The 13,573-nt window shown below is 36.8% G+C and overlaps 2 protein-coding genes across 2 annotated transcripts in view; one reads left to right on the top strand and one right to left on the bottom strand.

Annotated features, from left to right (window-relative positions):
* The window catches only part of LOC134855116 (splicing factor 3B subunit 1-like), a 602,997-nt gene that overhangs the window by 195,909 nt on the left and 393,515 nt on the right, over positions 1-13,573 (top strand). The window lies entirely within an intron of this gene.
* Positions 1,073-11,575, bottom strand: LOC134855299 (serine/threonine-protein kinase tousled-like 2). The gene is made up of 6 exons (XM_063871787.1): positions 11,049-11,575; positions 8,679-8,982; positions 7,920-8,073; positions 7,462-7,696; positions 3,183-3,434; positions 1,073-2,821 (listed from the first exon to the last, which is right to left on the bottom strand). Exons 1-6 carry the CDS (start codon positions 11,569-11,571, stop codon positions 1,536-1,538), a joined length of 2,754 nt encoding a protein of 917 aa, XP_063727857.1. The 5' UTR covers positions 11,572-11,575; the 3' UTR covers positions 1,073-1,535.

The following is a 13,573-nucleotide window of genomic DNA, read 5'->3' as shown; positions in this document are numbered from 1 at the left end:
TCTTGAACTACATTGATGACTCTTAATTACGTCAGAAAGCGCAATTAAAAATGTGCGTAAGCCAATACGAGGACAACTATTCCGTCAATTTTCTCGAAACCCTCGAAAAAGTTACTCTTAGCGGTCTGTGTCTCAGATCAATGTTATCATCTCATCTTAAATCAGTTAGACAAAATAGGGTTGGATTCGTGGCATTAGCTATTCCAACGCTGAATTCAACTAGAAAAAGAGGTAAATTAACCTCAATTTCGCCTTTATTTATCCACATTGTATTTTTGTTAGTTTTCCTGTCCAATCTATGCACTTTTATTGCTACTTCAGGCAATGCGCATGTACAACGTAAGCTAACTGTAACAAGGATAGCCGGTTACGGTGCATGTAGCACAGAATGTTCCGAACTTAGTCTAAAAAAAGTTTTTTTTATAAATTGTCATTTTTCTGCTTGGTATGATAAAAAATCTGAACAAAAAACTGGAACTTAGGAATATTCGACAGTCATGGTAACTAGGCAAACGTTGTAGAAAATTACTAAGAGAACAAAAAAAAATGTTTTTGAATTTTTGATTTCCAAATTGCGGCGAAAAAACTCTAAAACAACTTTACTTTAAAAATGCATTCAATTAGAAGTGATTTAACCTTAGTCGTCGGAACAAAAAATATTGTATTCAAAAATGTGATCGGAACATTCAGTGCCTAGTAACCAGGTGCTCCTGCTCTTGTTAAAGTACTCGACTTCCTAATTTAATCGTCCATAGGCCAAACTGGTAATTCGAGTTTTTGAGCTATCTGCTCTTTCTTACTGTTTAATTTATACTTGATAGATCTGATTAATATTTTAAAAAAGCGACGAGAAATGAATTCTTCTTCTTGAAGAAGCTCATAATACATTGTTAATACTTGATTTTAGTATCGTTGCTGTATACCATTCGAGAACTTCATCAGACAACAGGCTCTGTTTGTAATAGTCTCTGTCTTCTTGAGTGACATTGGTCCTTTCCTTACTGCATAAAAATTCTCCACAGCTTGCCCTCAAAAAGCGGAAAATTAAATATTTATTGAAATAATTGCGATAAGAAAGTAATAGCAGATCATCATCTGAGTTGAGTTTTGAATCTTTCTCAGGTCAATCAACGTGGCTCATTTGAAAAGAAAACATCATTCAAAATCTTAAGAAAAAATACTTCAAACTTAATCTATCACAAAGAATACAACAGACTAAATTCACTCGAGTCTGAAGTGATCATTGTTTATTTATCAGCTATTTTCAACATTACGTCCACTTTTCTTGCTGGAATCCAATCCTTCGTCTGGGGGGACAAATTCCATTCAAGAAGGTGGGAGGAATTAAGGGAGGGACAGGAGACATGAACAAACCTAATCGTTCAGCTACATCTCATAATCCAGTGCGTCAAATAGGTAATTGAAGCTTGGATTTGGCTGATCCAGATCTCTTTTTTAGCCATACAACAGTCATATAGACGACATTAATCACAATATAGGAGCTACTAAATTACAGGTGACCTTGAATTTGGTCGTCATTTGGCTGAAAAAACGTGAGGCGTTGATCCGTTGGCGGTAGCGACATATTGCGCGTTAGCTACATTTGCTGTATGATTGTTATTATTTGCATTATGGGCTACTAGAACATTGGGTTTAGTTGAAATGAGGACTGTTCCTGCAGACAACATCGGCGGAGTGCCTCCTGATGTGTTGGCAGTCGCTGCTACTGTCTTTGCCTGAGATCCTAACGTAATATGGTTGAAACCTATGCTTCCTTGTTGATTTTGTTGGGCCGTTTGGGACATAAAACTAGGAACGTTCTTTGCTGTCGTGGAAGAGTTCTGACCCGACATTGATGAATCAGTTGTAGTAGTGACGTAAACATTCGAGTTCCTTCCAGCTGTTCCTGGAACTGGGTTTCCATAAATTGACCCCATTTGGGGCATATTATTCTCAACTGCATTCAAGTTCGGGTAGACTGGGTTCGTAGCACCACTAAGGTTGTTGTTCAACTGCGATTGATGTTTGTTCACGCCGGCTGCCATTCCAGGCGACGTTATGTTTCCGCCAAGGTATCCCGACTGGTTAATCATGGAAAGCGCTGAATTCACGACTGCACTATTATGAGCGGCATTTCCACTGGTGTTTAGACTTTGTCCAGCTGACGTGTTGCTGCTATTATTGTTGTTATTGTTATTATTGCTACTGCTGTTGATTGAGGAGGACCTACTATAGCTTCTGTTTGGAGGGACAAGATACTCGTCATTGGCGAGAGTCAAAACGTCTGGACGTTGGTGGACTCTTTGAAGACATCGCCTTATGAAGTTTTTAGCCTCTGGCGATATCGCTGGCTTCGTCGGAAACTCAACTGGTCCTGCGTTTCTAATGGTGTCGTTTTTCAGGATACTCGCCTGGGATTCGTTATGTCCGTAGGGTTTCTTGCCATATAGGATTTGGTAGAATAGCACCCCGACGCTCCACACGTCAACTTTGGACGATATGACAACGGGTCCCTGGGCTGCGTCATCAAAGACTTCTGGTGGGAGGTACCAGTAGGTTCCGGTTCCTTGAGACGTCAACTCGATTCCACCTTGCGTATCGTTGTAAGCATCTTCGTCCATAATTTTACTGAGACCGAAGTCGGTGATTTTGATTTCTCCTACGTTTGAGTCTTTTCCCATGAGAATGTTGGCCGGTTTGAGATCGTAGTGGATGATTGGCTTTTTGAGCTGGTTCAAATACTTCAAAGCAGAAACAACTTGTTGGATTACTGATTTGGCTTCACGTTCTGCTAAATTTTTGGACTGCTTTAAACAAAAATCTAAAACACAGCACACTACTTAAGATACAATAGAAGTTCGTAATTGAGTTTTATTTATTACCTTAAAAAGTATAGTATATTAGTGTAACCTTCCATACTACAACTGCTGAGCATAATCATCAAATAAGCGCATTTTAACCTTTTCATATTAAGCGTAAAGCAAATCTACCAAAAAATTCAATGATGCATTAATATATTTTGTGAAAAAAATTCAGCAAAACAACAACTGAATCTACTAATACTGTAATGAAAACCGGCTTCGCCTAAAATATGTGCATGTCCAAACCCCATCCTCCCAGTTAATTTTTGAACCCCCGCAAATTAAGTACTACATAGGTAGTTTATGGCTAGTTTAACTCACCAAGATCATTTCCGTCACAGTATTCCATGACGGTACAAAAAGAGTCCTGTGATATCTCGAACACATCAAACAGACGAACAATTCTTGAATGAGACAGCTGTTTGTGTATCTCATACTCTCTGCACGCGTGTTTGATGTAGTTCTGTTTCTTCTCCTCTCTCCATTCTTTATTGCAGTGGTGGATCTTGCAGGCTACAAATTGCTGTTCACGCAGATCAAACGCCTTGTACACTTCGCTAAAGCCCCCTTTACCTGCAAATATAATAAGCTATTACGTCAACGAAAATGTGCAACAAAATTGTTAATATAAGAAAAAAAACATCAGACAGGCGAAGCTGAGCTTTGCACTAATTGCGATACAAAAAAAGAATGACTGTAATTAAAATCAAATGGAAAAATTGAAAAACAAAGCCCAAAAAAAAGTGAAAAAGAGTCAACGAACGCAAGTATACAAAGAACTTTTCGAATTTCACAGAAAAAAAAGAGATGATCTTAAAGCCCTTTGAATTTCAAGCACAATTAATGATTGACTTTTTTTAACTAACCCAAAATGAACAATTTGGATCATCAGGTAAAATTTTATTTCAGTGGGAAATCGGGCAATTAAATAACACTTTCGAAACTAGAACTTAACACTTTTGCTGTTCGATAGTGGAGTTTGCCTTTCTTTCAGCAAACGAAATTAACTGCACTTAAAAAGAAATCAAGTCAAATCGCTAAAAAGTAAAATTGCGCTTGAACAAACTTTCGCGAAAAACTTAGTATACCAAAAAGCTTGAACAAACTTTAGGTCAGAAAGTGCACGTGAGAATGTGTGTAAAAAATCATCCGGAGGACAACTATACTAAAATGATACTCTTTACGGTCTTTTCTCTGAGATCAATGTGATCATCTTAGTTCAGGTTGACAAAATAGGTTTGGATTCGTGGCATTAGCTTACGTTTTCACTTAGCTGAATCTTTTTACAAACCAACTCGGGGTTTTCTAAAATTTGATATAACAGTGTGAAATCCTTCCAATTTGAACTTTTCCAAATTACAAGAAAAGCCCAAAATAAAATTACCTGCACCATTGACAACTTTACAGAGAGCTTTCGGAATAATGGAAAAAAGCCAAGCTTTCCAAACAATGTCCTTTCTGGGGAAATAAGGCGACAAAAAAGCAGACAGACAATAATCTAATTTGGGCGAAAAATTTTAATTTACAGGTCTGGAATGGAATCGAACACCCGGGATTCGTCGTTTGAAGCATGGGTGATACAGCAATAGGGAAGAAAGCTGAACCTTCAAAAACAGCCGTGCTGAAGAAACTGAGCCCACAAAAAACAGAGGAACGATAGTCCCAAAAAGCACTAAGCACAAAAACTAGCTTTGAAATAGGACTCGGCCGGAATCGAACCACAAGCCTTTGCCAACTCAAGCAGTTGTGTTACTTCTACGCTAAATGCACCGGATGGTCGATTGAATTTGATATTTACCAAGTGGTAACAAAGCCGAAAATACCTGAGCAGAAACCCTTCATACAGAAAAAATTCTTTCAAAAAGTCGGAAAAAAAAACAAAATGAAATTAACAAATCGAGATGGTTAAATTTCAAACACCATAAAAAGCACATTTCAATTAGGCTGGATATTTCAAATGCTAACATGCTGAAAATATGTCTGAGGCAATAGAAAGGCCAAGTAGATGAAAAAGTCCAGGATATGTGCACTGTGAACAAAGTTATTTACGGGAAAAATCTAGCACACGATTGCAACCCCCTTGCTTATCGCAAGGGTTAAAAAAAACTTTTTTAAAAGGGGTGCGTAGAATCAAGAAGCCACTTTCAACTGTATTCTTTCGCCAAGCTAATTTTACACAATTTTTCAAAATCAAAAGGAAACAGCATTAAACAAATTTGCTATGATATTACTGAGGTAGGTGTATAAACAGTAGCTTTAACAGCAACTAGTTACTTAGTATTCAAAAAAACTTTAAACTCACTTGATTCAATGACATTTTAAACACAGAAATGAAGCGGTGCTTCGCACCACTTGCGATACAACTCAAGTATATAAAACATTCCAAAATTTAAAATTGAGTAGTCTCGATAGAAGTTCATTCTAGGCAAACATGCTAAACATTTAATATTAATCATTGAGCCGATAAAAAATCAACAAAACTAATAAAAAGTTAACAAGTCCACCTCACCCTCAACACACAAACAAAAGACTTAAATTACTCGTCAAATGAACCAATATGAGGCCACTAGGCTGATATAAAAAAAAGCCGAATACAATTGCGATGAACAAAAAAGGAAAATGAGAAGGCGAAAAAAAGTTCACGAATTTATGACCCATAAAAAACTATTAAGTCCCCCTCAACTGAGAACATTCAGGCACACACAATTTTTTTTGATGGTCGACAGACACAATTTGAGGCCATTAAGCCATATCATATAGGCCGGAACCAGTTAAGCCGAAAAAAGGAAAAGAAAAAACAAAAATGCCGAAAAACTATAATTTCAATTAAGATTTTAGCAAATTTTGCGATTCGAAGAAGAGCATAAAACTTACTTTTCACTTGAAACGATGCAAAGTTAGAACACTAAGCCGATAAAATACAGGCCAAAATCATTTGGACAGAAAAAATTAAGCAAAAACAAAATATAGAAGTCAAAATATAGATTATAAACTGCAGAATTAAATCAGAACTCTATGAGCAAATACAATGTAAATTGCGCACAGCAAACGAAAACAAAATGAACTATGTGGCAAATAGGCCGACAAAACGTAAGCAGAAAAATAACAAGACGAAACCTTTTGTTAAACGGAATATTTCGCGTTTGAAAAAAAAAGTCCCGGTCAGATTCGAACCCAGGACTTTTGTCGCGTACCAGGCAAAATTGTTAAATCCAGGTAAAGAAGGCCGGGAACGCTAAGAATTTGAAGTGGGCCGGAACGCTCAGAAGGTATCACTAGAGATGAGTCCAGAAGTATACAACAGATGAGTCCTGTGGACAAAGTTGTTTACGGAAAAAAGTCTAGTTCCCGATTGCAATACCTTTGCTTGTCGCTTAAAAAGCAACGGAACAAAACTTATGAAGATAAAACAGAGCAGACAATTTTTGAGTACCAATTTAAAATTTCGGTATAAAGAACAACAATTGCTTTTGCAAATCTGTGATGTGGCAACTGAGCCGACAAACGAAAGTCCGAAATATCAAATTCTATCGAAAAAAACTTTCAATTGCATACATACTGAAAAAAAAACATGTTCCAGTCGGGACTCGTACCTCAGACCTTTACAAAGAGAATAGAAAAGAAAGATCTGTTAAAAAAATGTTTTGGGAAAGTCTAGTCCCCGATAACAAGACATTTGCTCTCGCAAGTGTAAATAGAAGTTAGAAAGATGCATATCAACCTTTCAAGATGTAGTAAAAAAATTTGTCGTTTTCGGGCGCATCTCGTATATACTTTACAAATTCTACTCGGAGAACTACAAAATATAACCAACAGATAATTTGAAAAGTGTCAATGAGCACATGTAAACAGAAAAAAAATACTGACTTGTTTTTTTTTGTAAAATCTCGAATTTTGAAGAAACCAATTGATGGCCTTCAAGCTCTTTGAAATTCTAGAACTGGATCAATAGGTAAAAATTCTATTTTGCTGGGTTATCTGAAAATTAAACTCCAATTTCGAAACACATGTGTAGCTTCGCGTCGCAAACAATAGCGAGAACACGACAAAAAGCAACTCTATAAAGAGCGATAAGAAAAAGTAGCAATAAGCATCGAATTGGTAAAAATTCGGCTACGTCACGAATTCGATCTGGGACCTACTGTGACCTCGAGAACGCGAGTTTCACACACTAACCACTCAGCCACGGACGCTCAATAAATCACAAACACTAGCCACAAATAAACCAGAAAACAGATGCTATGAAATTTCCAATGCTACAGATCATATTTATAGCAAAAAGGCACACAGATAAGTGAACACTCTTAATGAACGCTTTTATTTGCGAGTTAGGTTAGAAAAAAAGAAGGTTCGTACTAATACACTAGGCTGCTGGCCATTGTAACTAGAAGCCGGTCATGTTTTTCGTGACCTTTACATTTTTGCCATTAATAAAGGAAATGATAAAAATCAAATCAAAAGCCAAAACGCGAAAAAAAGAAGACTTCCTTCAAAAAAATCGCCACGACCTATATAAAAGTCTGAGCTACGTTCATCGACACTTAATGGCAAGTTATACTAACCACAAGTTTAGCAAAGTAAATACTCAAACTGAACTTACCGAGTAGCTCCAGCAGCAAGTAGCGGTTGTTGAGAGTGGGGAAATTTCTATACTGACTCTCGTCTTCCGCATTCTGTCTCTTCAGGTCTCTCACGTGTACATTCCTCTCTCGCTCCATCTTCTCCAACTCAGTCGCTAGATCCGACTCTTCTTTACGCAGCCACAATGCACGTAATTTGAGAATTTCATCTCGCTCGTGGAATTCGTTTTGTGTTAGTGTGGGCAGAGAAACTTTCTTAAAACGAAGAAAAGCCAAAATCATTTTATGCGTCTAAGAAATAAGTTCTTCTTCAGACAACGTATTTAACTTATTGTAAAAAAAAATTATTTTAAAAGCAAATTCTCAAATGTTTTGTGTAAAAAATCATAGAAAGGTTAACCCGATTATATGCGCATTGTATAAACATCCCTTAGTTGTTATATTTTAGGTTGGTGTTGTAATTTTTGAATGATCGTACCTTGTCTGAATTTGCCTTGGTGGATGAGGACTCTGAGTTCTGGGATGCAGTGGAAGGGGGCTTCTGTTTAACTAGCAACTTCTTTTCTTTCTCCATCATGTCCCTCTCCTTTGCTATCTCCTCTTGTCGCTTTGAGATCTCCTTGAAAGCATACCTAGAACACAATTTCCATCACAATAATGTACATCACAAAAACGTGGGCGCTTTTACATTAACTTGTTTTTTTTATATAATTAGATGCTCTAGAACGTATATCTGAGAATTTCTTGCATGTATTATATCCTTCTACAGCTTACCGCATAATTATTTGGATCAAGTGAACAATCTCCCCTAAATATCAGAATCGGGGGGAGATTGTTCACTTGATTAAACGTAATATTTTCCAGCCGATCAGATTTGAGCATAGTACATGCCGTACTGCTTGAAATTGTCTATAAATCAACGACAAAACTTGTAGTAGCAAAAGTAGTATTTTCAGCTTTATGATGGTTTCTAGGGTTTGCACCTCTTTTTTATATCTAAGTTTAACATAATAAATTTTCCATTGAGATTGCAGTTGCTCAGAGGCATGATATTTTCCAGGTAGATGAATTAATACACTCCGTGTACCTGTTGTAATAAATTTAGCCCCCTCTTAAGAAATAGCAGTTATAAGTATACATATTTTGTATTTGGTAACCAATTAGCTCCCCTTTAGCAGAAGGGAGAAAAGTTGAGAAGTTTCTTTAATCTTTAATTGTAGATATCACAACAACTTACCCATCTTGCCACTGTTCAACATATGTAGCACCTTGCCGAACATTGACAAACTGTCCTAGGCGCAGTTTCTTCTCCAAAGTGCATCTTCTGGTCTCTCTTCGCTCTGCGCGCGCTTTTTCAATTAACAGGTCTCTGATTATATCAGAGAACCTAGATACAGACTCTCGTAGGTTTTTACACTCGCTTTTCAGTTGCTCATTCTCTTGGTTAGATGTTTCCATCCGGTGAATCAAACTGTAAATTTGAGTATCTCTCTCCTCCAAATTTGAAAGAGATCTTTGCTGTTGCTCTTGAAGAACTAAACCTAAAACAAGGAACTTGATTTAAAAACAACTAACGCGGCTACCAGTTATATTAGAGTTTGCGGATAATCTCGATAGCTTAGGGTCATACCAGCGATACTATATTGGAAAACGTTTTTAAATAATTATACTACTAACGATGTGCACTGAAAATACCAAAAAATTGAATTGAAAGGAGAACTGATTTGATCTTTTGCTCAGCCGAATTGAAAATTTCAACACAGAAGCGAAGCAACTCTTCGCAGATACAAGACAAAAGGGCAAAAAGAAAGTTAAAAATGCAGCGAAAAAAAAAACAAATAAAGAAAAAGAAATTAAGCCTTGAAAAAAAATTTTACTTGAAAACTTTTAATTTATGATGGAGCAGATCCCTCGACTTGGAGGTTACGAGGCGGATGTCCTCGCTTTTGCACTACAATAGCTTTCCCATGTGCAAACACTAGTCTTCAATGAAGGCGATAGATCAGATGCTATTAATCTGACAAGGATATGTAGCAAAAGTGCTAACAAATGAGCAATTTGAAAAAACAGAGTTGCTTAGTTTTCTTGATGAAATCTATCTTAATTTCAAAAATTCAGTCCAAATATGATAAGAGAGGAAAAGTTGAAGTTAAGTATATGTTGGAAAGAGGAAGAAGACCCGGAGATGAAAAGAGATCAATCAGTTTCTTGGAGAGATTCAAGTACGCAGCTAGCGTTTCCGCGTTGTACACAGATAGCAAGTCTTTGCCGCAGGAAGACGGTTTCCCTTGGATCGTCAAAGTAATATTGAATAGAATTTCAGCCAATTTACGAATCTCATTGGAAAAATAACTGAATTCGGCAATTTCAACCTGATGTGATCGTGCAAAACTCGATTCATCCTCTTGATCTCAAATTTAAAAATAATGAATTGCCAGTATCAAATTTTCATGACTGGAAACTAATCTGCCACTTTAGGAGAATCAAAACCAACTATTACAAGCTCATTAATTATGAAAACTATAACATAATAATTAACCACAAAAATAAAACCTTGTCGAAAGATTTAATGGGCAATATATTGAAAACTCTTTTTTTAAAAGGCAGAACTGTGTGAAACAGGTTACATGATGACGAAATTATTTTCAGGTATATTGTAATTATAGAAGAGCGAAATACATATTTCCAGTTTACTCTTTACTAATATTGAAGTTAGAGCCAAACGGAGGCTGAGCAATAAGCAGAGTGGTCTAAGAGCAAAATGGGTCCAAGAGCAGAAAAACAGACAATTTTTTCCTTTTATTAATTTATACGGTCTAATTGATAAAACAATTATCATAATCGTCAATAATACCAAGAAAATGGAAAAATTATGCGTGAATTGAATAATTCCACCAATTTTTTAAATGATTTTTTTTGAAAAAAATCTCGATTAAATTCTTCAAATTATGCATAAAATATTAGTTTCTTTGGTAATAATGTCTATTCTTAACTTACCGAATAGATTATAAAAACTAAAAATTTTCTGCTCTTGGACCCATTCTATTCTTAGACCATTCTGCTTATTGACTGGCCACTCTTGGACCCATTCTATTCTTTGACCATTATTCTGCTTATTGACTAGCCACCGAGCCAAACGGTGACATCTTATGGAAAAATCTCATGTTAGGATTTGAAATTTAACCAAAAGATTTAAACTGGCAACTACAGCGTGTATTTTTAGTTGCGAGTTGGGTTAGAAACAATGGATTCGAAATAAAGCACTAAACTCGCTAGCTATCTTGTATTATTAATTTCAATTAATTCGAGTGCAGCATTTTTTTGAAACTGGAACGTTTGCTTCAAGTAATTGACCCTTTCAATTTTTGTGTGTCGGAAAGAACTCGTTTCCCTAAAACAGCAAATGGCTAAAATCTGCTATCTATAACGTCATCTGGAGTGTCGATGCCGGAAACATCGATACTGCATTTTAACTCTTAATTCAAGAATTCTATTCAATTAGTAGAAGCTTCCATTTAGCTGGAACTTAATTTCAATTTCCGTGAGTACATCCCTAGACTTGCAAGAGGAAACTTTCTTTCATGAAAAAAAATCATCACACGCATACCTGTTAAATCCGTTTGTACTGGCTGACAACGTGTAAATGCTTCAGGGGAATTAGGATTGTGGAACAAAGCAACCCGCGTATTTTGGTCGATTTTCGGTTGATTGCGACTGAAATAATCGTCGATCTTTTTACCATCTTTGTCTTTATCTTTGTCCTTTTTAGACGCCGAAAAAGATTCATCTGCAATTTTTCGTTTCCGAGCTTTGTGCTTCGGAGTTTTTGTCGTTTCTTTGGCTTCTTTTACTACAACAACTTCCTGATCTGTCTGGTCAATTGAAACTCCGCCTCCTGTGCTGACTTCGTCGCTCATAGGTTCCTCAGAGGGCGTGGGTGTTGTAGTTCCCTGATTAGGAGAATGTTGAGAGTTACTCGAATAATGAATGTTATTGGATGATTCCTTTCCAGGAAGAGGATGACCCTGCATCCTAGCTTCTAAGAGTTCAATTTTTACAGGATCACTTCCTATAAAACTGATATTAACTGCTGGGAGCTCTATATTAGAAACATTTTCACCATTGTCCATATCTAAAACAGGATTCTATATTTACCTTCTAAAAAGATTCAGTTAATAATAATAATAATAATAATAACAAAGGATTTAGGACTAATCCAAGGGTTCGCATAAAACCCAGTGATTGAGAGGTTCAACGTTCGTGTTTCAGTTGTTAAAGTTAAGTTTCTTCAAATCTCTACAGTTGTTGCAGCCACATAATATCCGCCAAGTGCATGAATCTGATTCGTTGTAGCGGGTTTTGAAGAACTTCGTATAAACTTCCAGTAGTTTAATTTTGCATCCTGGATCAAAGATTATGTCAAATTTGAAGTAATCGTTAAAAAGGTTGGCCAGACTGCAAGCTCGAACCCAGAAATCTGATTCACACTTCTTCAGACGTATTTGTTGGCAGGCAAAATTTCGTGTTGCTTGTGTTCTTCGAGTACCGATGTCTGTGATGGTTACTTGACTATGCCAGTCTATGTCAACTTTTCCGGTTAGTATTTTGGCAAACAAGAGAATAACATGAAGTTCTTGATATAAGGAGATTGGAAGGATATCGAGTTTCACGAGCTTATCCTAATAGGATATGTTGTTTGTGATGAAGATCCATGATACTGCTTTTCGCTGGATACTTTCAAGAGTACCTAAGTCGCTTTTTGATGGTTTCCAAAGGGCTGATCCGTAGTTTAAAATTGGCACAACATAACAGATATATGCGTTCTTTCTGGTCCAAAACGTCGCTTTTGAAAGATTCCGTTTTAGGATGAAGAGAGCGTTCAAGGCTTTTTCGGTCGTTTTCTTTGCATGCAGAGTCCACGAGAGTGTGTCATTTACGAGAATTCCCAGATCTTTCATACATTCAGTTGTTTCAAATTCATGGTTTGACAGTGCAATAGGAGCTGTACCTTTAATGCAGAGCACTTTGCTTTTTACTAATTTCATTGACATGAAATTTTCGTCAGACCACCGCCACAGTTTTCTAACGTCTATATTCAGTGTTAAAGGGTTGTCGCCTACAATTTTGTAGTCCTCAGCATAACCGAACGATTTAGAAATGACACATGATGGAAGATCGTTTATGAAAAACAAAAAGAAGAGCGGTCCGAGGATGGAGCCTTGTGGTACGCCACTGAATACTTCTAATTCATCTGAAACAGTGTCATTTAGTCTCACAGTTTGCTTCCGTTTATAGAGGTAGCTTCTTAACAGATTCAAACAGTTTCCACCAATCCCCAGAGCAGCCAACTTTTGTATGAGAAGCTCATGCGTGACTTTATCAAACGCTTTCTCGAAGTCTTTATAGAAGATATTCAGATAGGAGCAGTTTTCAGACTCTAAGCAGCTATAGATTTCATGCAGATATTCTATAAGGTTCGTTATAGTTGACCGTTTGGGTCTGAAACCATGTTGGGCTGATGCCAGAGTTGGGTAAACAATTGGAATCAGCTTCTCGAAAATCAGTTTCTCTTGCAGTTTTGAAACTGTTGAAAGCAGGCTGATAGGCCTGTAATTACTAAAATCTTCTTTATCTCCGTCTTTGAGTATTGGTGCATTTTCACTGACTTTCCATTTTTCCGGAAATCGGGCTTTATTTGAGATGAGGGTAAACAGTAAGTGCAGTGATTTCGGCAGTGACTTAGAGAGACTCTTCAGAAGTAAGTTCCCGATCTTATCCGGTCCTTTGGCTTTATTTACGTCCAGTAGTTGCAGAGCGTTTTCTATTTCATCGGTCGTAAAGTGAATCTGATTTAGTAGGGTGCTATTTTGTTCGCCTAGTTTCGTGTAGTAGGTGTTTTGAGTGAACACTGATTGAAAGTATTAGTTGAATAATATTACTTTTTTCAAAATCTGTATTGGCAGTTCTTTGATCCAAAAAAAATTTCGGTAGGGATAGTGTTCGACTTGGTGATCGACTTCAAGTATCTCTGTATGTCGCTGAATTTGCCTTCCTTGGAGAGCGTCTTCTCATGTAGATGCTGGTCATTTTGAAGCGACAGGGTGAGCTCAGTTTGTAGACATTCGATTTTGA

This window comes from Symsagittifera roscoffensis, chromosome 10 (genome assembly GCF_963678635.1).
Source record: "Symsagittifera roscoffensis chromosome 10, txSymRosc1.1, whole genome shotgun sequence".
In the NCBI taxonomy this organism is placed as follows: Eukaryota; Metazoa; Xenacoelomorpha; order Acoela; family Convolutidae; genus Symsagittifera; species Symsagittifera roscoffensis.
Note: the sequence above shows the minus strand (reverse complement) of the source record. Positions and strands in the feature narration are given on the sequence as shown.

Bases quoted from the DNA above. Each gene is read 5' to 3' on its own strand.
- LOC134855299 (XM_063871787.1), bottom strand. From the start codon at position 11,571: ATGGACAATGGTGAAAATGTTTCTAATATAGAGCTCCCAGCAGTTAAT. The intron at 8,983-11,048 runs GTATGCGTGTGA...TCCTTGTTTTAG, and splicing joins AGTACAAACGGATTTAACAG to GTTTAGTTCTTCAAGAGCAA. The intron at 7,697-7,919 runs GTACGATCATTC...CTTCGTTTTAAG, and splicing joins CCAAGGCAAATTCAGACAAG to AAAGTTTCTCTGCCCACACT.